This window comes from Mchenga conophoros, linkage group LG16 (assembly GCF_057382185.1).
Source record: "Mchenga conophoros isolate Kocher_MC1m ecotype Shallow Benthic linkage group LG16, M_conophoros_male_GT1.1, whole genome shotgun sequence".
In the NCBI taxonomy this organism is placed as follows: Eukaryota; Metazoa; Chordata; class Actinopteri; order Cichliformes; family Cichlidae; genus Mchenga; species Mchenga conophoros.
The window spans coordinates 3,722,214-3,745,130 of record NC_140541.1 but is presented as its reverse complement, the minus strand read 5'-3'; the positions used below and the strand labels follow the sequence as shown (position 1 = coordinate 3,745,130).

Here is a 22,917-nt window from a genome sequence, read left to right as displayed (position 1 = left end):
TTATAATTGGTGGTCTGTGAGGCTTGTTGTTCATTTTGCATAGGTACTGAGGTAAAAGCAGACAAAAGTTAATTGAGATGTAAAGGAATGTGATAAGAATTGTACTTAGTTTTCCTACCAGCTCCTGTTTACACATGGTCAGGCGTTTCTTGTCCAGCTGTGTTAGATAAGTCGACTTCAGCTCAGCCTTCAACTTAGCCTCCGCTGCTTCAATGAAACTCCTGACAAACAGCCAAAAACATATTTAGCACAAAAAATAGTATAAAATTCTTTTTCCAAATTTTTTCCAGCCCTCTCTAGTTTGCAGTGTTGACTAAGACTGCTGCAAAATGTTAACAATTACTGAGCTTTCAAAACTAAAGTAAAATAAAGAAAAGAACATTTGTGCTGACAGGAAGAGAAAAGTCTGTAATGAAGATCTCAAGTTTCTCAAAGAGACCGTAGTTCAAAAAGCTCAGGATCGTATCGTTTGCATTTTGTTTAATAAGGTGGTAAACTTGGAAAACCTGCCTGAAACATTGCTGTTATTTCCCCAGTCAAAAAACTGGTCAAGGTAGGACAACAAAAACAGAACCATAGGGTGAATGGTAAATGGACTGGTTCTTATTTAGCATTTATCTGCTCTATGCAAGTAGTTCCTGTCTAACATTCACACACATTTATACTCAGATCCACTGGCGAGAAACCTGGGGTTAGTATGTTGCCCAAGGACATTTGCCATACAGACTGAAGCAGTCAAGGATCAAACCACCAACCTTCTGATAAGCAGATGACCTGCTCTACCTCCCGAGTCACAGTAAAAATAGATGCCACCTACATGTGACCAGTATGGCTGGGGTGCTGGATGTGAATCAATTTTAGAATAACGCTGTAATGTGACAAAATGTGAAATAAGTGAAGCACTGTGAATAGTTTCTGGATGTGCTAGTGACTTTAACCTCTATTGTACATCCACTTTAGATTCAACTGCTGTACTTGGTAGCCTGAATTAATAAAGACGTCAGAAGCAGCGGATTAAAGGTGCTGGCGCAGATGATGGTGGAGCTGCCTGCCATGTATCAGGAGTAGGTGGAGGAGCACCAGCAGCAGCTGGACCAGGCCAAATGCCAGACAGAAATTCTGGAAAATTTAATTGTTCATGCTGGGTCTCTAGCAGTGCCACCACTTCACCCAGGCTCTGCAGTGAGGCTCCACAAGATGGGGGAAGGAGATAACACCTGCCCCAGTCATTCCAAGAATGGTTTCGGTCACGGCACAGGAAAGCCGGTGTCCTGTGGGGGAATGGTCGCTGTGGCAGCTGTCAGGGGAGACCCAGGTGGCAGCACTCAGCAAGCCTGACAGCAAGGAAGTGATTCCCGGATGTCTGTTGGGCAGCCCTGGACCAGCTGTGCCTCACCTGAAGACCACTGCCATCAGTTCTGGAAATGGGACCGAGGGATCAGACCTTTGTGTTGCTCTCACCGGTGATGTGAGCTTGTCCGACACCGACCTTGTGGAGGATGAAAAGCGATGATTCGCTCCAGAAAAGATTTCCCACTAGAACGGTCTTGTGACGACACTCTAAGCTCAGCCTTCGATCAAGCGATGAAAATTGATGGTCAAATGATGTGCACTGACATAACCCTGACATTTTCACATTTTGTGTTTATTAGGGACAGACTGTATTGAGACACCACTACACAGAAAGAGCACACCCAGTTATGTCAAAAGTCTGCTGGGAAACTTTTTTCCAGTTGGCTCATTATAACCTGATGTCTGGTCACATGGGATATGACGAAACTCCGGATCCAGTCCTGGCCCGATTGTCTTAGCCAGGCATCCACAGGGAGGTGGTGGATATCCTATCTGGAATGTCAGCTGGTGAACCAGTCAACCATTCTGAGAGCGTGTTTGTGCCCATTACCAGTAACGGAGGTTACCAGGATGATTGAGCATGTATCAAGACACTGAACTGAGGTCTGTTAGCTGTCCCCCCACAATCCACTGGGCATTTTGACCAGGCCAAGTCTTTTTTGTCCTGGGCTGTGCGGCTGCCGTACCCCACAGTCGTGCCGTGGCAGAGTATGCTCTTGATCACAGCTCTGTAAAAGTACTTGTGCAAGTGAGGTCCTATTCAGGACCAGGGTGGATGATGTTCTGTTCTACTCTCACCACCTGAGGCTGGTTGGTGAGAAAGTCCCTGATCCATGGTATCCAGGTAATCAAACAGAGAGCAGCTCTCAAGCTCCACCACAGTGTCGGGGATGTTGTTATCTCGGTGACAATCACAACACAACTGTTCAGCTGGATCTGGTCTGGCTTGTTAGCGCGGGTCCTGGTATTGGCGACAAAAAGGATGGGGAGAGATGGTCTGTATGGGTTAGCTTGTTAGCTAGCACGTAAGGCGCTCCGCTTGCCTCACTTCTCACTGCGGTGTCTCCTCCGTCTCTGGAGCCACAGAGGGGAAATGGTGAAAATCTCTTCCATCTGTTGTAGCTCCAGTGGATAAAAATCCTGCTTCAAATGTACGAATTGGATATTCTGTTCGTTAATTTCTAGTAATTCCTCCCATACTGTCTAAGTGTCCAGCCCACAGTTGTCCAGCCTAGAAGTAATAAATGCAATTTATATAGGCAGGAATGCTTCGAGGAACTCCTTAATCCTTTCTGTAGAGGAAGCAGAACTTGGAGATGAGTGGAGTGGGCTGATTCGTCTATCACTGCCCATCACTGGGGATGAGGTCACTGAGTTAGTTAAACAACTCCTTGGTGGCCAGGCCCCTGGGGTGGATGACGTTCCCCCTGTGTGTTTCAGGAATTTGGGGTTATGGGCCATTTAGCGTTGCAGGAGTTTGGTCTCCAGCATGGAAGGATGGTGTCATTATGAAGACATTCTAAGCTTCAATTCCATGGACAAAGTTAATGTCTGTTAAGTCTGTCATGGCTTAAAATGTGACAATGGAGTTTGAATGTCTAAAATTAGAACAATGACAACTATTAAGTAAACTGTTTTTGCTGTAGGAGTTCTGTTCTCAGTATTTATTGACTTGTAATGTCAGATCACATTTGCTGCTATGCTCTGTGCTATAAAATAATACATTTTTATTCAAATTTAAATTAATTATTTAAGTTGATTGTTTGGCCTTTATTTTCCCAGGAAGTGAACCACGTGAGACAGTTAGCTCACAAAGTAGCATTAAAGAGTTGCTGTGATTACCTGGCATCTGCACAAAAGTCCTGGAGGACAGATTTCATCAGCAGCTCGGCTGCAGGATCTGACTTTCTGTGGAGCTCCCATGCATTTGTCACCCCCTCCTCCTGCAAGACATGAAGATGAAGTTTCTCTCACGAGTGTAGGTGAGTGTAGGTGATATGTTGACACAGTTATCAGGTCAGTCAAAGCCAAGTCACTTTTTCACTTTAACAAATGTATCAAGTGTCACTGTGTCTTAATATACAGTAGAATGAAGTTTTAACACACTCATCAACACACATCAGTTGTTGACAGTCCATTTCTTTAAGATATGATGTGAGTGAAGTTGCCCCCCCCCCCCCCCCCACCTTCTTCAAATCCAACAAAAGTGGTATCAAACATTTGTGCTACGTTTGTGCTGGTTTGTGCTGCAGAAATTTTTGTTTGTGCCGCTATTATTTTAAAGATATTAACAAAAATTTCTAGAGGTCAACCAGCCCCCCCATATTAATGGAATCAAACAAAATTGATGTCAAACGTTTGTGCTGGTTTGTGCTGCAAAAATGTTTGATTGTGCTGCTAACATTTTAAAATGTTTAATAAAATAACGTCTTGATGTGTGCTTAATCATCCAGGTAAGTAAATCCCAAAAGGTTGATTCTGTTCATCTGGACATTTTCAGTTGGAGAAACGTTTCGTCACTCATCCAAGTGACTTCTTCAGTCTCAGCTGACTGCAGGTTTCTCCAACCTTATAAACACATGTGAGTGAAGTTGCCCCCCCTACCTTCTTCAAATCGAACAAAATTGATGTCAACCATTTGTCCTGCAAATTATTTTGTTTGTGCAGGTTATGTTTCCCTAATTTTATAAACAGTACATGTACAGTGAGAGAGAGATGTTACATCTGTCTTCACTTGCATCCCAGTCATAGAAGCGTTGGAGGTCGTTCATAAGAGATTACAGGATCATCCCAACCTCAGCAACAGGACCACTCTCAGCACTGATCAGTTGTGTTTGCTTTTGGAACTGTGTCTTAATTCCACCTATTTTGCATAAGGGTCAGTACAGGCAGAAATCTAGGTGTGCCATGGGTTCCCACAGGCCCCTGGTCAAAGTCACCAAACCAGTTCGTAAGCAGGTACAGGTGTGGCCAGAAGGGTCCTCAGAGGCACTGCTTTTCCACCACAGGCCGCCACACACGACAACACCACAGACTTTCAGGAATATACAGAAACTGTCACTGCCTACATCCCAAGAATAAGAATTTGCATACTAACAATCATGGAACTAACACTGAAAGAGATGAGATGTGTTTCGCTCTGTGTGTGTGTGTGTGTGTGTGTGTGTGTGTGTGTGTGTGTGTGTGTGTGTGTGTGTGTGTGTGTATACATACAAGAAGAACTGCTATGTTGTCCAGCATGTTTGAGTTGTGCATTCGGTAGGTTCTTTCTTCCCAGTGACTCAGCACATTAATACATGGCTTCTGCTTCTCCAGAGGCAAGTACATGTAGTACCTACACACACACACACACTGTAAACTTGAAACTTTACAAAAAGAAAAAAAATGATACTGTTTCAGTCCACTACTGTTAATGATTTGTTAATATCAATAGGTTTGGCTAGGAGTGATTTATTATTATTAAATATTATTGACTCTCCTTTATTAACATCATTAGCACCAGTAACCTAATCCATCCATCCATGCAACCTCTTATTCAACAACAGGGGAGAAGCCCAGACCTCCATCCCCCAGCCACCTCCTCCAGCTTATGTGAGGAATCACAGAGGCGATAAAAGGCCTGCTGACACGCCCAGAACACCTCACCAGGAGGTCAAATCAGATGCCTGAATCACCTCAACTGGCTCCTTTCAATGTGGAGGAGTAGCAGCTCTACTCTAAGCTGAACTCCTCACCCTGTCAGTAATTGAGAGGCCAGGAGAAAGCTCATTTCGGATACTTGGGGGGGCGACCGTGGCTCAGGGGGTTGGGAAGCGCATCTGTAACCGGAAGGTCGCCGGTTCGGTCCCCAGGCTCTCTGTCCTGGTCGTTGTGTCTTTGGGCAAGACACTTTACCCTACCGCCTACTGGTGATGGCCAGAGGGGCCGATGGCGCGATATGGCAGCCTCGCCTCTGTCAGGGCAGCTGTGGCTACAACTGTAGCTTGCCTCTACCAGTGTGTGAATGTGAGAGTGAATGAATAGTGGCATTGTAAAGCGCTTTGGGTGCCTTGAAAAGCGCTATATATATCCAATCCATTACCATTACTTGTATAGGAAATCTTGTTCTTTTAGTCCCTGCACAAAGCTCGTGAGCCTAGGTAATGGTAGGGACGTAGCTCGACCAGTACACTGACAGCTTATGATGCGTGACTTCCTGTTGGCTGAACCTTTGCTGCATGTCACTCACCCGCTCTCTTTCCATCTGTCTATCTGTGCTTTCTAATAAAGGCACTGTTTATGTTTTATTGCAAATTTTAAAAAGAAATCCACGGTTTGCAATGACTGTCCAATGAAAATTAAACGTGCTGTCTTTGGTGCATAGAACAGAGTTTCTGACATCCACAAGAACTTTAATGTTTTTCAAAGGATCAGCAAAGTGACTCAACCTGTTTCCTTCCACAATGATTGGTTTTTCTGGAGATGTGGTGGATTTTGAAGTCATGGCAGCGTCTTGAGTTTCTCTGGGTAGCAGGGGGGAAGTAGGACTGTTAGGGGAGGTGCTGAGAGAGAACGAGCCGAACACATCACTAGTGTCTGGGAAATCCAGCACTCTTGGCATCCTCCGAGGGACTGCAGGACTGGTGAAACTGATAGTGGGCTGAGGGGCAGACTCTAAGGTGTTACCATAGTTACCTGATAGTGGGAGGAATAGTAAATGATAGTTTCATTATATATTAACCACATAAATGCAAGACTGGTATTATTCTTCATGTTTGGATTATGTGACTAAATGATTAGCAGGACACTAAACTCCTTAACACTCTACACATCCACTTACCGAGAGAGAACTCAAAGCTGATAGGCCTGTCTCCAATTTTCCTGTCAATCATGGTGGCCTCAAACAACGCACCAAACAGCAGGAAGCTCTCATTGTCGTCTGCATTAAGCTGGACACAGAAACATCTTCATGTATTCATTTCTCTGAAATTTGCACAATACTCTTTTTGCACAACCTAAATGGAGAAAGTAATTATCCATCTGGAGACACGGAGGTTTCCAGAATTTTTCAGTGAGGTGATACACGAGGGACCAAGTACCAGGTACAAGCGTGTAGAAAAATGTGAAACCTGTGTTTAATTTTCAAGCTCATGTGCCTTTGTATAGAAAAATAGATGAAAAGTGGCACTGTACAAATGGTAAAACATGTATTTACACTTTTTAATCATAATTAGATGCTATTAGGCTATTTATTAGGATGCTGCATGTTGCATAAAGCGCTTTGAATCCCCAGACACAAAAGAGAATCACTAGAACCATATTTTAAAATCTGCATGAAAGGAGAAATCTAAACAATTAAAAAGTGGTTTGAAGTACAATAATGAAGAAAACTAGAAAGCAGCATAAAATTGAAATATTTAAAGTATGACTACATTTCAACCATACTTAATTACTTTACTAAATGCATTTTTACGCTTCACTATGCTCTCATCCAGAGGGAGACATTGCAGGTCAGTAAAACTACTAAAATCATGAACTGTTTGCAAGTCCTGCCAAAAGTCCTGGAATTTTATCTGACTTTAGAAAAAGGCAGCATGATGTTGCCCCATTAGATGCTTTTTCAGCATGTTGTTAACGCAATGGTTTTATGGTTCCCAGTTAGAAAAATCTTTTGTGTAATTGATATATTTAGCTTTGGTGGAAGCTCTCAGAATTAGGTTCAATTCAACTCAATTGTACTTGTATACTGCCAAATCACAGCAACAGTAGCCTCAAGGTGCTTTAGGTAGACCCTACAATAATACAGACAAAACAATCATATGACCCTATATGAGCAAGTGCTCTGGCGACAGTGGGAAGGAAAAACTCCCGTTTAACAGGAAGAAACCTTCAGCAGAACCAGGCTCAGGGAGGGGCGGGGCCATCTGCTGTGATTGGTTGGGGTGAGAGAAGGAAGACAGGATAAAGACATGCTGTGGAAGAGAGACAGAGATTAATAACAACTCATGATTCAATGCAGAGAGGTCTGTTAACACATAGTGAGTGAGAAAGGTGACTGGAAAGGAAAAACCCAGTGCATCATGGGAATCCCCGGCAGTCTACGTCTATTGCAGCATAACTAAGGGAGGATTCAGGGTCACCTGGTCCAGCCCTAACTATGTGCTTTAGCAAAAAGGAAAGTTTGAAGCCTAATCTTAAAAGTAGAGATAGTGTCTGTCTCCTGAATCCAAACTGGAAGCTGGTTCCACAGAAGAGGGGCCTGAAAACTGAAGGCTCTGCCTCCCATTCTACTTTTAAATACTCTAGGAACAACAAGTAGGCCTGCAGAGGGAGAGCGAAGTGCTCTAATAGGGTGATATGGTACTACAAGGTCATTAAGATAAGATGGGGCCTGATTATTTAAGACCTTGTATGTGAGGAGCAGGATTTTGAATTCTTTGTTTAATATGTGCATTGAAGGACATATCCTGGTCAAAAATGACTCCAAGGTTCCTCACAGTGTTACTGGAGGCCAAGGTAATGCCATGCTGAGTAGGCACCTGGTTGTATATCATATTGCTGGGTTTTTTTGTATTTTTTATTTGGGGCCTTTTACAACTTTATTGACAGATACAGTGAAGAAATGGCAGGAAAGCAGAGGAAAAGAAAGAGGGGAAGACATGCAGTAAAGGGCGGCAGGTTGGACTCACACCTGGGCTGGCCACTTTCAGTTGTACGACATGTGGTTGCCTGTTCAATGCACTGAGCTAAATGGCACCCATTGCTAAAGTACAATAACCTCAGTTTTATCTGAATTAAGAAGCAGAAAGTTAGCGGCCATCCAGGTCTTTATGTCTTTAAGACATTCCTGCAGTTTAACTCATTGGTGTGTGTTATCTGGCTTCATGGACAGATAGAGCTGGGTGTCATCTGCATAGCAGTGTAAATGTATGCTATGTCTTCTAATGATGCTGCCTAAGGGAAGCATGTATAATGTAAACAGAATTGGTCCTAGCATTGAACCCTGTGGAACTCCATAATTAACCTCAGTGTGTAAATACTGATAAAATACTGGAACACACACACACACACACACACACACACACACACACACACACACACACACACACACACACACACACACACACACACACACTCCTCTTACCACAGGAGGAGGATCCACAGGCAGGACCTCTGCTGCAGCTCTTCCTTTGTCATCATCAGCAGCTCCACCTGTGCCTGCTCCTCCTGCAGGGGTTTTCCCATCTTTCCCTCCAGCTTTTCCTGCTTTAGCATCTTTTATTGGCTTCATAATACGGCTAAGTTTGGAGTCTGACCCTGTCCCTCCCGACAGAATCTCAACAGCCAGCTCCATGTAGAGTCGGCCCCTGATACCAACAGAAATCGGGCAGCTCATTGGTTTCAGTTTAATTCAGTTCCTTTCCATTCAATTCAGTTTTACTTACATAGTGCCAAATCACAACAACAGACACTTTATGTTGTAAGGTAAAGACCCCAAAATAAGTTTTTCTCAGAATGAACTTTTAATATTACCTGTACGACACACCTTCTCCAATGCCCTCATTAAGCTCCCCTGTGTCATCACCCAAAGAAAAATTTCGAGCAGACCCATACAGGTTGATCCAAGCAGGGCCAAATGTTGGTAAAAACCCTGGAGAAATAATAAAAACAAGAGATATAAAAGTCACCACAGATCAACTAACAGTTCCTCAGTAATTCTTGTGTCATGGACTTTGTTTCCTACCTCTGTCACCATCCTGTTCATTGGAGATGCATCTCAGGTCAAAGTAATGGGTTCCAATGGCAACGTCGTTCATGCTTCCCTCATCCCAAACCTACGAGGAAAGAGAAGCCAGAATTCTAGAAACATTAGTTTGATATGAGGTCAGTGATTATGGACTTAAAACATGACTCTTTCTAAGTGTAAATTACAGTGAAACTACATACAAACATGAAGTGAGCACTTCTGCGTTCATACCTGGATCTTCAGTCTCTGACACAGAGGAGGAAACATTTCAGTGAAGACAATCTGCTCATTCCACACTGGATCTGCTGTCGACTTTTGTGTTGACGTCCGACCCTGAAGGGACGAGTAAATGATTAGAACGTGATATTGATTTGCACAGTGGCGAGTACTGCCACTTCACTGCGAGGGGGCTCCTGGTGCAAAGTGCTTATGATGTAAATAGTAAAACACTGTATAAATGTATAATTTTACACTCTAGTGTAAAAGCCTCCCAAATCACCTGCAGAGATACCAGCCCCAGTGACCCTCAGAACAAGGAGGCAGTGAAAAGTAGCTTTTATGTTTAATTTCTAAATATAAATGATCAGACTTATCTGCTAATAAATGACATTTAACCAACCACTTGTTTGAAGAAGCTGACCACAACATATGGGTCTATGAGTGCTGTGTTTTCTCCTATGAAGGCCTTGGTGACATTAGCCATGATGCTGGAGTTGTTGCGGGGAAGGCCTTCAGCTCGATACACCTTCACACAGAAACGAGCCCATGGTCGTTCAGAAGGAAACCCCTCTGGAATCAACAGGTTCCTGAGGATGACAATAAACCATACACTTATATCAAATTTGCTACGAATTATGAGCAACAAGTGGAGGGATGAGCAGCACAAAGGCAAGTCTCATAATAGCTTAAGCTTTAAGCTTTAAGCATATACAGGGAGTGCAGAATTATTAGGCAAGTTGTATTTTTGAGGAATAATGTTATTATTGATCAACAACCATGTTCTCAATGAACCCAAAAAACTCATTAATATCAAAGCTGAATGTTTGTGGAAGTAGTTTTTAGTTTGTTTTTAGTTTTAGCTATTTTAGGGGGATATCTGTGTGTGCAGGTGACTATTACTGTGCATAATTATTAGGCAACTTAACAAAAAACAAATATATACCCATTTCAATTACTTATTTTTACCAGTGACACCAATATAACATCTCCACATTCACAAATATACATTTCTGACATTCAAAAACAAAAACAAATCAGCGACCAATATAGCCACCTTTCTTTGCAAGGACACTCAAAAGCCTGCCATCCATGGATTCTGTCAGTGTTTTGATCTGTTCACCATCAACATTGCGTGCAGCAGCAACCACAGCCTCCCAGACACTGTTCAGAGAGGTGTACTGTTTTCCCTCCTTGTAAATCTCACATTTGATGATGGACCACAGGTTCTCAATGGGGTTCAGATCAGGTGAACAAGGAGGCCATGTCATTAGTTTTTCTTCTTTTATACCCTTTCTTGCAGCCACGCTGTGGAGTACTTGGACGCGTGTGATGGAGCATTGTCCTGCATGGAAATCATGTTTTTCTTGAAGGATGCAGACTTCTTCCTGTACCACTGCTTGAAGAAGGTGTCTTCCAGAAACTGGCAGTAGGACTGGGAGTTGAGCTTGACTCCATCCTCAACCCGAAAAGGCCCCACAAGCTCATCTTTGATGATACCAGCCCAAACCAGTACTCCACCTCCACCTTGCTGGCGTCTGAGTCGGACTGGAGCTCTCTGCCCTTTACCAATCCAGCCACGGGCCCATCCATCTGGCCCATCAAGACTCACTCTCGTTTCATCAGTCCATAAAACCTTAGAAAAACCAGTCTTGAGATATTTCTTGGCCCAGTCTTGACGTTTCAGCTTGTGTGTCTTGTTCAGTGGTGGTCGTCTTTCAGCCTTTCTTACCTTGGCCATGTCTCTGAGTATTGCACACCTTGTGCTTTTGGGCACTCCAGTGATGTTGCAGCTCTGAAATATGGCCAAACTGGTGGCAAGTGGCATCTTGGCAGCTGCACGCTTGACTTTTCTCAGTACATGGGCAGTTATTTTGCTCCTTGGTTTTTCCACACGCTTCTTGCGACCCTGTTGACTATTTTGAATGAAACGCTTGATTGGTCGATGATCACGCTTCAGAAGCTTTGCAATTTTGAGACTGCTGCATCCCTCTGCAAGATATCTCACTATTTTTGACTTTTCTGAGCCTGTCAAGTCCTTCTTTTGACCCATTTTGCCAAAGGAAAGGACGTTGCCTAATAATTATGCACACCTGATATAGGGTGTTGATGTCATTAGACCACACCCCTTCTCATTACAGAGATGCACATCACCTAATATGCTTAATTGGTAGTAGGCTTTCGAGCCTATACAGCTTGGAGTAAGACAACATGCATGAAGAGGATGATGTGGACAAAATACTCATTTGCCTAATAATTCTGCACTCCCTGTACATCATCTGTCTGTAGCACTGAGCATGAGTAACATGAATCTCGATTGAAGCTTGAGCTCCCCCGATACAACCTTCAGTGGTTTATTAATTCTTTATAATCCAAGCCGCTCTGCAAATGCTTTTCCAGCTTGGAGTAAGACAACATGCATGAAGAGGATGATGTGGACAAAATACTCATTTGCCTAATAATTCTGCACTCCCTGTACTGATATCTCTGATTCGAGCAGCCCTTGGACTGGCTCAAAGATGTTCATTTCAAGAGGAGAAAATCCCGTGGACGCCTGGATCACCTCCTGCACTGCAAACAACAGAGGGTCTAACCAGCGATCCCAATTGTGTCCATCCAAATGAAAGAACTTACTAATCATGGATTTTATAGTCTTATTCAGCCGCTCCCCCAACCTGTCAGCCTGAGGGTGGCAGACGCTGGTCCGAACATATTTACTACTCAATAATTCGTACAGCTCTTTTAGTGTGACAATGAACAATGTGTTCTGGTCAACTAGTACCTCTTTCGGGATAACGACTCGGGAGATGACCTGAAACAGCACCTGGGCCACACTCTTTGCAGAAATGCTGCACAGCGGCACTGCCTCCGGATATCATGTTGCATAACCCAGCAGAACTAATACAAAGTGATATTTAATACTCACCACAGCACTGAGTGTGCCTTGAACATCCCACGGAGCACTGTTCAAGCGATCATTCAGAAATGGCACAACTGTAAACCTACCAAGACAAGGCCGTCCACCTAAACTCACAGGCCCAACAAGGAGAGCGCTGATCAGAAATGCAGCCAAGAGGCCCATGGTGACTCTGGACGAGCTGCAGAGATCTACAGCTCATAAAAAAAGTGTGCGTGTTAGTCCCCATAGGGAAATAGTTCCTCTGCATTTAACCCATTCACCCAGTGAAGCTGGGGGAATCTGTCCATAGGACAACTATTAGTCGTGCACTGCACAAAGTTGGCCTTTATGGTAATTTACCATTTTATGGTGGCAAGAAGAAAGCCATTGTTAACAGAAAACCAGAAGAAGTCCCGTTTGCAGTTTGCCACAAGCCATGTGGGGGACACAGCAAACATGTGGAAGAAGCTGCTCTGGTCAGATGAGACCAAAATGGAACTTAGTGGCTAAAATGCAAAACGCTATGTGTGGCAGAAAACTAACACTGCACATCACTCTGAACACACCATCCCCACTGTCAGATATGGTGGTGGCAGCATCATGCTCTGGGGAGGCTTCTCTTCAGCAGGGACAGGGAAGCTGGTCAGAGTTGATGGGACGACGGATGGAGCCAAATACAGGGCAATCTTGGAAGAAAACCTCTTAGAGTCTGCAAAAGACTTGAGACTGGGGCGGAGGTTCACAACGACCCTAAACATAAAGCCAGGGCAACAATGCAATGGTTTAAAACAAAACATATCCATGTGTTAGACTGGCCCAGTCAAAGTCCAGATCTAAATCCAATCCAGAATCTGTGGCAAGATCTGAAAACTGCTGTTCACAAACGCTGCCCATCTAATCTGACTGAGCTGGAGCTGTTTTGCAAAGAAGAATGGGCAAAGATTTCAGTCTGTAGATGTGCAAAGCTGGTAGAGACAGACCCTAAAAGACTGGCAGCTGGAACTGCAGCAAAAGCTGGTTCTACAGAGTATTGACTCAGGGGGCTGAATAATTACACACACCCCACTCTGCAGTTATTTATTTGTAAAACATGTTTGGAATCATGTATGACTTCTCACGTGTACACCACTTTGTGTTGGTCTTTGTGAGTACAAGAAAATAATTATTATAATATGATGTGTTAAATTTGTTTAGATCAGAGGAATAAGGAGGGATTGGTCTGTGTTTCAGTTTGGCTTAGCTGTAGCCTGAGAGTGTAATTGTTTAGAGAGAAAGGAATTTATGGACACTGGGGGTCTGCCTGCCTGCCAGGAGACAGGAAGCTACAGTTGGGGGTTGCTGATGCTGATGCTTGTACCTTTAATAAAAACTCATAATTGTTATAAACTTAGAAGTAGGTTTGCAGGAGACTCTCCACATGCTTATCTGTAAATGTAAGACAACAAGAGGCCAACAACCCAGTGGATGCAGAGTGGGGGTCTCGGTGTTTGTAATATGTTAACTCTGTTTTCTATGTTGTGTAGAGGAATTTGGTGTAGCTTGGGTGAGGAGATTACTTTTATGACCCCCAGGAAGTCACGTATGCAGAGACACACACAGTGCTTTAACTGTTACGACACACCCACACCTACATGCACACTCACTCACTCACGTACACACACATACACACAGGTACGCGCACACAGTCACTCACGTGCACTCACATAGACACGCGGGTATGCGCACACACAGGCACTCACATGCTCGTGCATAAACACAGACACACAGGGTTTGCAGCGCACCATGGGGGTTTCATGATGGGGTCACTTCTATAAAGCTGGCTGTAACTAACAAAGAGGTGGAAGATTCTGCAGAGGGACACCGGCCTGGCACGTCTTCCCTTCTAGAAGATGCATGCTTAAATGAAGATGAATAAAGGTTTTGTGGAATGACTACTGAGTTCCGGTGCCATCTCTGGATGCTTCGAGGAATAAAAAGAACTGATTTCGTAACATCTTTCACGTGGAATTCCAATAAAATTGATTCATGTTTGTGGCTGTAATGTGACAAAATGTGGAAAAGTTCAAGGGGGCCGAATACTTTTGCATGCCACTGCATGTTACTGATGCCTTTGACACTGTGGATCATGACTGGTGGGTGGGCATCACTGCCTCAGCTCTCCAATGGTTTAGGTCCTTCCTCTCTGATAAGTTTCTGTGTCAGCACTGATAGTTTTAGCTGCACCTCTGCTTCCCTCCCTTGAGGAGTAACATAAGTTTCCATTCTTGGACCACCTTTTGTCTTTGTACCAGGTGCCACTTGGCACTATTTTCCAGAAGAACAATATTTCTTTTCATTGTGATGTGGACAACAGTCAAGTTTGTTTTTCACGTAAGCACAGTGGTGCTCACAGCATCTCCTTGACTGATTTATTTACATAAATGACATTAAAAAATGTATCTCAATACGGGAAAGTACGGGAGGATAAGAAGTGCTATACTATACAACAACTATACTAAGACCTTGATGTTTTATGCTGATGTAAGTATTAGTGATATGGAAATCTCCAATAATGATGTGCATTATTTTCATAGATCAGGTGATGTCAACATAACACATAAACACATTTCATTGCAATGTTGACCCTGTGCTAACTTGCATATCACAAAAAAAACCTGAAAACTGAAACTGAAACATTGTTAACATGGACATTTAGAGTAATATATCAATTAATTGTCATTATGAAGTCAAATAATAATGTTAAATAATGTTGTATTGAAAAAATGTGTCCCTTAATGATAAATATATTGCTCTAACGTTTGGAAATGATTCAAGAGAAAGATTTTCCTAATTCGTCTGACCTGGAGCTTCTACCTATGACTTTGAAGCGTTACATTCTAAAATGAAAATGAAACAGGTGTCATTTTTTACTCATATGATCGGAGCAACTTGAATGAAATCTTTAGCTTCTATAAGCAGTAAAAACTTTAGACTTTAAGATATATTCATGGAATTTTGTAACATTGTAGGGCTTTGTACTGAAAAAAAGTGTGTTGATGCATCTCAATCATCCAGGAAAGTAAATCTCCAAAAGTTGATTCTGTTCATCTGGACGTAGCATTTTGTGGGAGAAACGTTTCGTCATCATCAGGTGACGTCTTCAGTCTCAGCTGACTGCAGGTTTCAATCTTAGTACATTTGCATAATGACTGAAACCAGCCCACTGAAGGAACAATGAACTGGGAGGTGTTTTGCAGCTTTCTCCATGCCCTGTCATGTGATATATTATTCAATATAGGTCTACTTTGACTTTTAGCATTTATAATAAAGGTGAAGATCAAATGCTTTGCCAACCAATGGTACTCATGTACATCAAAACATAGTATATTGTTTTGATGTTCATAAAAATTGTGGGTAATGTAAAATCTTTGGTGGCCTTGACATTAACCTGGTTTTCAGAAAAATTAAATCAGTTCGAGCTGGTACTGGCATCTACCATCACACAAAATTTGAAAATGATAGTCTAAGGAGCTTGGAAAGAAAAGCGTCTGGACTTCTTTAAGTTGCTTGAAGACGTTTCACCTCTCATCCGAGAAGCTTCTTCAGTTCTAAGGTCAAATGGTGGAGAGTCCCAGATTTACAGTTTTTTCTGAATGCTTAAACCCTAACTGTGATTCCTGTAGCACAATCTCTAAAACTATTCAGACTTATAGCAAAACCACTCACTGAGTTTGCAAAACTAAAAGCACAAAAACTGCTTTGCACTCAGTTTGCAATTTTGTAACACACACTTTGCAAAACTGTAGGCACAATTCACTGCACAACACTCAATTACCAAATTTCCAACACACTCCTAGCAAAAGTATACACATGTATGGCTATCATTAACACTAACTTGCCAACTGTCTGGCACACTTTCACATGTGAAAACTTTTTTAGATAATTAGTTCACTTTGCAATCAGCCTAAGCACTATAATACAGGTAAGCTGTGTGTGCGGAGTACAATGGAGGGAGCAGAAAGAGTGAGAAGTAGAGGAGGCCGAGGAAGAGGACGTGGAGGTGAAGAAGTAGGATGAAGAGGACGACAAGGACAAGGAGGAGCAAGAGGAAGACGAGGAAGGGGGAGAGGAAGATGAGGAGGGGGGAGAGGAAGGGTAGGAAGAGTAAGAAATAGAATTGCTGATGACATCAGAGCTACAATAGTGGACCATGTAATCAACCGTGGAATGACCCTGAGGGAAGCTGGCCAACGGGTCCAGCCTAACTCGAGCCGCTACACTGTAGCAAGTACCATAAGGACATCTTGAAATGAGAATCGGTTAGTACAGTCACTTTGCACAAAGATTTGTAGCACTGCCGTATGCCAATGAGAAACACACCAATACCATTGATGTAAAAATACTGAAATTGTTACTTTACAGAGTTGCTAGATGACCAGATGCTGGGGCAGAGGAAGCATGTTCACTGCAGACCAAGTAACCCATATAGTCATTATGGCGGTTGCAAATAATCCTATACTTGGAAATAAACACTTGTGTTTGTTTTGATGTGTTTGAATAAACAGCAGTACTTGAAGTTTGGATCCCTCTATGCTTATGGATCTATGACAGAAGTATGAGCTCAAACTGACATAGCCTACCTTGTGCACAGAGAAAGCAAAAGCCAGATGTGTTTTGTATTCATACCATCAGTGTGCAGTTGGCGCATTGTGTGCTTAGTAGATGATGGCTTGTGTGTACTGTTTGATACGGAAACACCATTTTTACGAAGGTGTGAAGGGTTAATCTAGCTGTGTTTGCTTTTGCAAGAGATCTACAATGTTTTGATTATTGGGTGACAGGTTTTCTTATTTGTGTGAAGAGTTTTGCAAAATTAGCCAATAGTTACAAAAAATGTGCTTAAGCAATCAGAAAAAACTGTAAGCCCTATGGGAGTGATATGGAAATCTAAAATAATTATGTGCATTATTATTTTAAAAAGTCCTGACTTTTCTTTCCAAGCTCCTTAGACTACCGTGACCTGGATGACTGAGAACCTTCACAGACATATTGAAAATGATATCTTGAAAACTGGATCCTAGACTGAAAACAAACAAACAGACAATTTATGTTTCTTTCTACGAAATCTACAAAAACATCGGGTCAGTTAAATTATGAATGACATTAAAAAGATGGTTCATACTTGTCTATCTGCTCCTCGGCATCACTTGCTTTTTGTCCTGGCTGCATGGTATCTCCCTTCGATGAAAGGCTGATGTCACACTTGATATAACCTTTGACCCCAGTGCTAATGTCACCACCTTCGGTTAGCATTGCCCACTTATTGATGAACTGGTGACCTACAGGAGTAAGGAAGAGACACTAGTGTGATTTATGAACAGGTAAATTCAATAAATGAAATTAAATCAATAATCTGAGAAATAAATGGTCTGTATTTGTATAGTGCTTTTCTAGTCCCTAAGGACCCCAAAGCGCTTTACACAACCTGTCATCCACCCATTCACACACACATTCACACACTGGTGATGGCAGCTACAGTGTAGCCACAACCACCCTGCGGCGCACTGACAGAGGCGAGGCTGCCGGACACTGGCGCCACCGGACCCTCTGACCACCACCAGTAGGCAACGGGTGAAGTGTCTTGCCCAAGGACTCAACGACCGAGACTGTCCGAGCCGGGGCTCGAACCGGCAACCTTCCGATTACAAGGCGAACTCCCAACTCTTGAGCCACAATCGCCCCGAACTATAACCAGACATGAGTCTGTGCCAAGTTGGCACAAACACATTTCTGTAGAAGATCACTTCATTAGAATTTGGCACTGAGTCTTGTTGTTGGTTTGTTTTTTGTGACAGTCAAACAGGTCAGAGTTCGTCACAAAGCAAACAGTTTTCAAAGGCTGCTTTGCCTTTATCTTGACCAATCTGCTAAAACTCTCCACTAGAAAAGCTACTTTACATACGCTATGTTGCCAAAATTATTCCCTCGTCTGTCTTCACACACCTATGAACTTGAGTAAATGGTCTGATTATCAGAGGTGGGACCAAGTCATTGTTTTGCAAGTCTCAAGTAAGTCTCAAGTCTTTATCCTCAAGTCTCAAGTCAAGTCTCAAGTAATGTCAGGCAAGTCAGAGTCGAGTCTCAAGTCACTGGTGTAAAAGTCCGAGTCAAGTCACAAGTCTGAAACTTTGAATTTCAAGTCCTTTCGAGTCTTTAAAAAAAAAAAAGAAAAAATAATGTTGCAGTTATGCTAAATGTAAATATTAGACCATGTAATTTTAAAATCTGTGTTTTTCTCAACACATGACAAAATAGTGAACTTAGAAAATATACACAAATTGTGAAATTGCACCTCTTTAAAATGCAGCTCAATTAAACCTAGCTCCAAGAATAATTTTCACCGACAGTTCTGAGATAAGCTGCATGTTATTCTTGGATGCGGTTGTAGGACCGGCTTTAAAATCGCATGACAAAAATATCATACACATAAAAAAAAACTGTATCACCAACGTAGCCTGGACAACATTTGCTAGTTAGATGAAGTCAGCTATCTCATCGTAGCATATTTATATGCATATTTATAATTATACGGTTCTTGGAGTGAGTGCACACACTCATGAAGTTTAGTAACTTCCGGTCACTGCAACAAGCCCAGGTACAGTTTACCGACGGATGGGTACAGGACCTTGAAATGCACCGTGTAGAACGAAAGACCATCGTACGTATCATAAGTTTACCAGTCTCACAAATTGTCGTCATAAATACACATTCCTTAACCGTTTATTAATAGGACCTTTGAGCTCAACGGTAATTAATTAGTAGTGGAAATAATTTCTGGTACCCATCACAGAAATGTAGCAGTGACAATAATATTGTATGCTGTAATCGTACTGGGCAATTAGTGATACAAAAAACCTGTTTTATCCTGTGAATAAAAGTATATGTTTTTGTCAATGTACCATAATAACAGAAGCAAAACGCAATATTGTGTCAGGACAATTCACTATTTATGCACAATAAATAAAGGAGCATAGCGCGACAATTTCTGTTCAGCGCCAGACTTGCTTGTAACCTATATCACCAATTATGTTATGAAAAATGACGTATTAACTACTAAAAAACACTGACCTTCGTGTAAATGCTTGGAGCAGACTAACCTGTGAGCTGGAGTGTTCTGGGACGTTATATTTGATCTTTGAATGGCTGCAATCCAGACCATCCATCGCGTCTTTGTTACTTCGGAAACATGGCTGAACAATTTCTCTTCAGCGACGTAATCCGATAACAACCGATCTCTTTACCCGTCGGCTTCCCGTGGCTGTCATGTGACCGGCTATTGCAGTTAATCATACAACAGCTTCTTGACATTTTTGTGTTTCTTTTTATTGCTGTGTGACTGATTTTAATTGAAAGCCTGCGTGCGCTAGTACCGCTTGCCACGAGTTCCCAGAATCCTTTGCGGTTCTACCCGTGAATGACGTCACATTTTCAATCTCTATATAATATGCATGTTAAATTTTATATTTGGGGTAAAATATCAAGTCTTTTCAAGTAAACCGGTTCAAGTCCAATTCAAGTCCCAGGTCATTGGTGTAAAAGTCCAAGTCAAGTCACAAGTCTTAGAACATTTTTTCAAGTCAAGTCTAAAGTCATAAAATTAATGACTCGAGTCTGACTCGAGTCCAAGTCATGTGACTCGAGTCCACACCTCTGCTGATTATTATATGGCTCTTTCCTGCTCTCTCGGAGCACTCCAAGAGCTTTACACATCATGTGTTTTTCACCCATTCATACAAGCACTTTTTTCTGTGCTGAAGTGCTTTCTATCTAACATCCGCACACACTGAGCAACTTGGTGTTAGTATCGTTCCCAAGGATATTTGGCATGAAGACCTGAGCAGCCAGTGAATGAAACACCACCCTTCCCTAAAGTCGATCATCTGTGCTACCGCGTGAGCTACATCCACCCTAAAGTGAGAGACATGCCATTCTAAAACCACAGGGCTTAATGTGGTGTTGGCCCAGCATTTACGTTGTACGTTCAAGATGGCGCCGAGTATGGCAGCCTCGTCGCGAGCTCCCCCAAGCAACGGCTTTCTTCTGTGTTTAATTTTACTTTTCCTTTATTTTTTCACGAGCAGCACTTGTCTCCTTGTGTACGACCGACAAACCTTACTGGACATAAAAGACGGTCTTCTTATAACTTTCCGGAGTTCAAGTTTTGCAACACGGACCCTCCGTTTGCAGACCCCCCATTCATCTCACCTGAGACGCCTTTGTTCTCTGGCCCTGGAGGCCGCAAACGCCGACGCAGAGGGAGAAGATCTGGCGTTCTGGTTCGACTGAGACGGCGCACTAACAGACCACCGTTACCCAGTTTATTACTGGCTAATATGCAGTCTCTGGAGAACAAGCTGTGCGAGCTTCGGGCACGGATCTCATTCCAGCGAGAGATGCGGGACTGCTGCGTGATCTGCCTCACAGAAACCTGGCTATCGGACAAAGTAACGGACTCCGCAATACAACTGCTGGGGTTCTCTGTGCACCGCGCGGACAGGTCACAGGATCTTACTGGGAAAAGCAGAGGCGGTGGTGTGTGTTTCATGATCAACAACAGCTGGTGTGATTATGCGAACGTGCACCCGGTCAAATCCTTCTGCTCACCGGACCTGGAGTACCTGATGATTAAGTGCCGGCCATTCTGGCTACCGAGGGAATTTACAGCAGTGATTATTACGGCTGTTTACATTCCCCCACAAGCCGACACTGACCGTGCACTCAGGGAACTGTACAGCGCGATCAGCAGCGAGGAAACCGCACACCCAGAGGCAGCGTTTATCACAGCCGGAGACTTTAATAAGGGAAACCTGAAGAAAGTCTCACCCAAACTCCACCAACACATCCATTTTAACACTCGTGGAGATCGGCTACTCGACCACTGTTACACCTCTTTCCGGGATGCGTACAAAGCCCTCCCCCGCGCCCCATTCGGCCAATCAGATCACTGCTCCATCCTGCTCCTGCCCGCCTACAGGCAGAAGCTGAAACAGGAAGCTCCAACCCGGAGGGCGGTGCACTGTTGGACGGACCAATCGGAGTCTGCGCTGCGGGACTGTTTTGATCACGCGGACTGGGAAATGTTTCACGTGGCCGCCAGAGACATTGATGAATACACAGACTCAGTCTGTGGATTTATCAGGAAATGCGTGGAAGATGTCGTCCCATCCAGAACAGTCAAATCCTTCCCAAATCAAAAACCCTGGATTAACGGGGATGTTCGCGCGGCACTGGCGGCACGGAACACCGCCTTTGCCTCCGCGAACACATCGGACTACAAACACGCACATTACCAACTCCGGAAGACGATCAAAGCAGCCAAACGTGAGTACAGGGACAGGGTGGAGCAACAGTTTGACAACCCTCGGAGTATGTGGCAGGGACTAAACACGATCACAGACTTTAGAGGGAAAACCAGCACACCGCAGACCACGGCCTCTCTGTGTGAGGATCTAAACGTATTCTACGCTAGATTCGACACAGCGAACACCATGAGACCGGACAGTGTGCGCACCGCGGATGACGTCAGTGCGCACACTGTGTCTGAGGAGGATGTGCGGAAGTGCTTCAGGAAGGTGAACGCACGCAAAGCTACTGGTCCGGACGGGATTCCCGGCCGCGTCCTCAGGTCATGCGCGGCTCAGCTGGCTGGAGTGTTCACGCACATCTTCAACCTTTCCCTCTCTCTGTCTGTAGTCCCAGCCTGCTTCAAAATGGCCACCATCGTCCCTGTACCCAAATCCTCCACCATCTCCTCATTGAACGACTGGCGACCTGTAGCCCTGACCCCCATCGTAAGCAAATGCTTCGAGAAGCTGGTCAGGGACTTCATCTGCTCTGCACTACCCGACTCACTGGACCCTCTACAGTTTGCATACCGCCACAACAGGTCCACTGATGATGCCATAGCCCTGACACTACACACTGCCCTGTCACACCTGGAGAAGAGAGACACGTATGTGAGGATGCTGTTTGTAGATTACAGCTCAGCATTCAATACCATCGTTCCCTCGAAGCTGGACAGGAAACTGCAGGATCTAGGACTGAGCAGCTCCCTCTGCAGCTGGATCCTTAGCTTCCTGTCTGACAGACGCCAGGTGGTCAGACTGGGCAGCATCACCTCATCCCCCATCACACTGAACACTGGTGCTCCACAGGGGTGTGTACTGAGCCCTCTCCTGTACTCACTCTACACCTACGACTGAGCCCCCGCATCCTCAGGACCTTCTATCACTGTGCCATTGAGAGCATCCTCACTGGATGCATCACCACCTGGTATGGCAACAGCACCGCCTACAACTGCAAAGCTCTCCAGCGAGTAGTGCGGTGCTCTGAACGGATAATTGGAGGTGAGCTTCCCTCCCTCCAAGACATCTACAGGAAGCGCTGCCTGAGGAAAGCGGGGAGGATCATCAAGGACTCCAGTCACCCCAGCCATAAACTGTTCAGACTGCTTCCATCAGGAAGGAGGTTCTGCAGCATCCGGTCCCGTACCAGCAGACTGAGAGACAGCTTCTTCCATCAGGCCATCAGACTGCTGAACACGTCATAGACACCTCAGCTTCACTACTGGAACTTCAACATTATGCACTCCACACTGTATATAAATGCCACTTGTTCTGCACATATTCAACTCTGTATATTTTATATATTTTATTATTATTATTATTATTTTATTTTATTTTTT

At 43.7% G+C, this 22,917-nt stretch overlaps 1 protein-coding gene across 2 annotated transcripts in view; it reads right to left on the bottom strand.

The window, feature by feature from the left end:
* Window positions 1-22,917, bottom strand: part of fer1l6 (fer-1 like family member 6) — a 73,072-nt gene that overhangs the window by 29,306 nt on the left and 20,849 nt on the right. For both annotated transcript variants that reach the window (XR_014888874.1, XM_085248467.1), the window contains exons 8-18: window positions 17,356-17,512; window positions 9,699-9,885; window positions 9,311-9,412; window positions 9,077-9,167; window positions 8,866-8,983; window positions 8,477-8,699; window positions 6,173-6,281; window positions 5,781-6,027; window positions 4,567-4,687; window positions 3,196-3,296; window positions 119-221 (exon numbers count right to left, since the gene is read on the bottom strand). Coding sequence is in view for 1 of the 2 variants with exons in the window: in XM_085248467.1 (XP_085104593.1) it covers window positions 119-221; window positions 3,196-3,296; window positions 4,567-4,687; window positions 5,781-6,027; window positions 6,173-6,281; window positions 8,477-8,699; window positions 8,866-8,983; window positions 9,077-9,167; window positions 9,311-9,412; window positions 9,699-9,885; window positions 17,356-17,512 (1,559 nt within the window). In the remaining variant the exon portion in view is untranslated. The remainder of the gene's footprint in view (window positions 1-118; window positions 222-3,195; window positions 3,297-4,566; window positions 4,688-5,780; window positions 6,028-6,172; window positions 6,282-8,476; window positions 8,700-8,865; window positions 8,984-9,076; window positions 9,168-9,310; window positions 9,413-9,698; window positions 9,886-17,355; window positions 17,513-22,917) is intronic.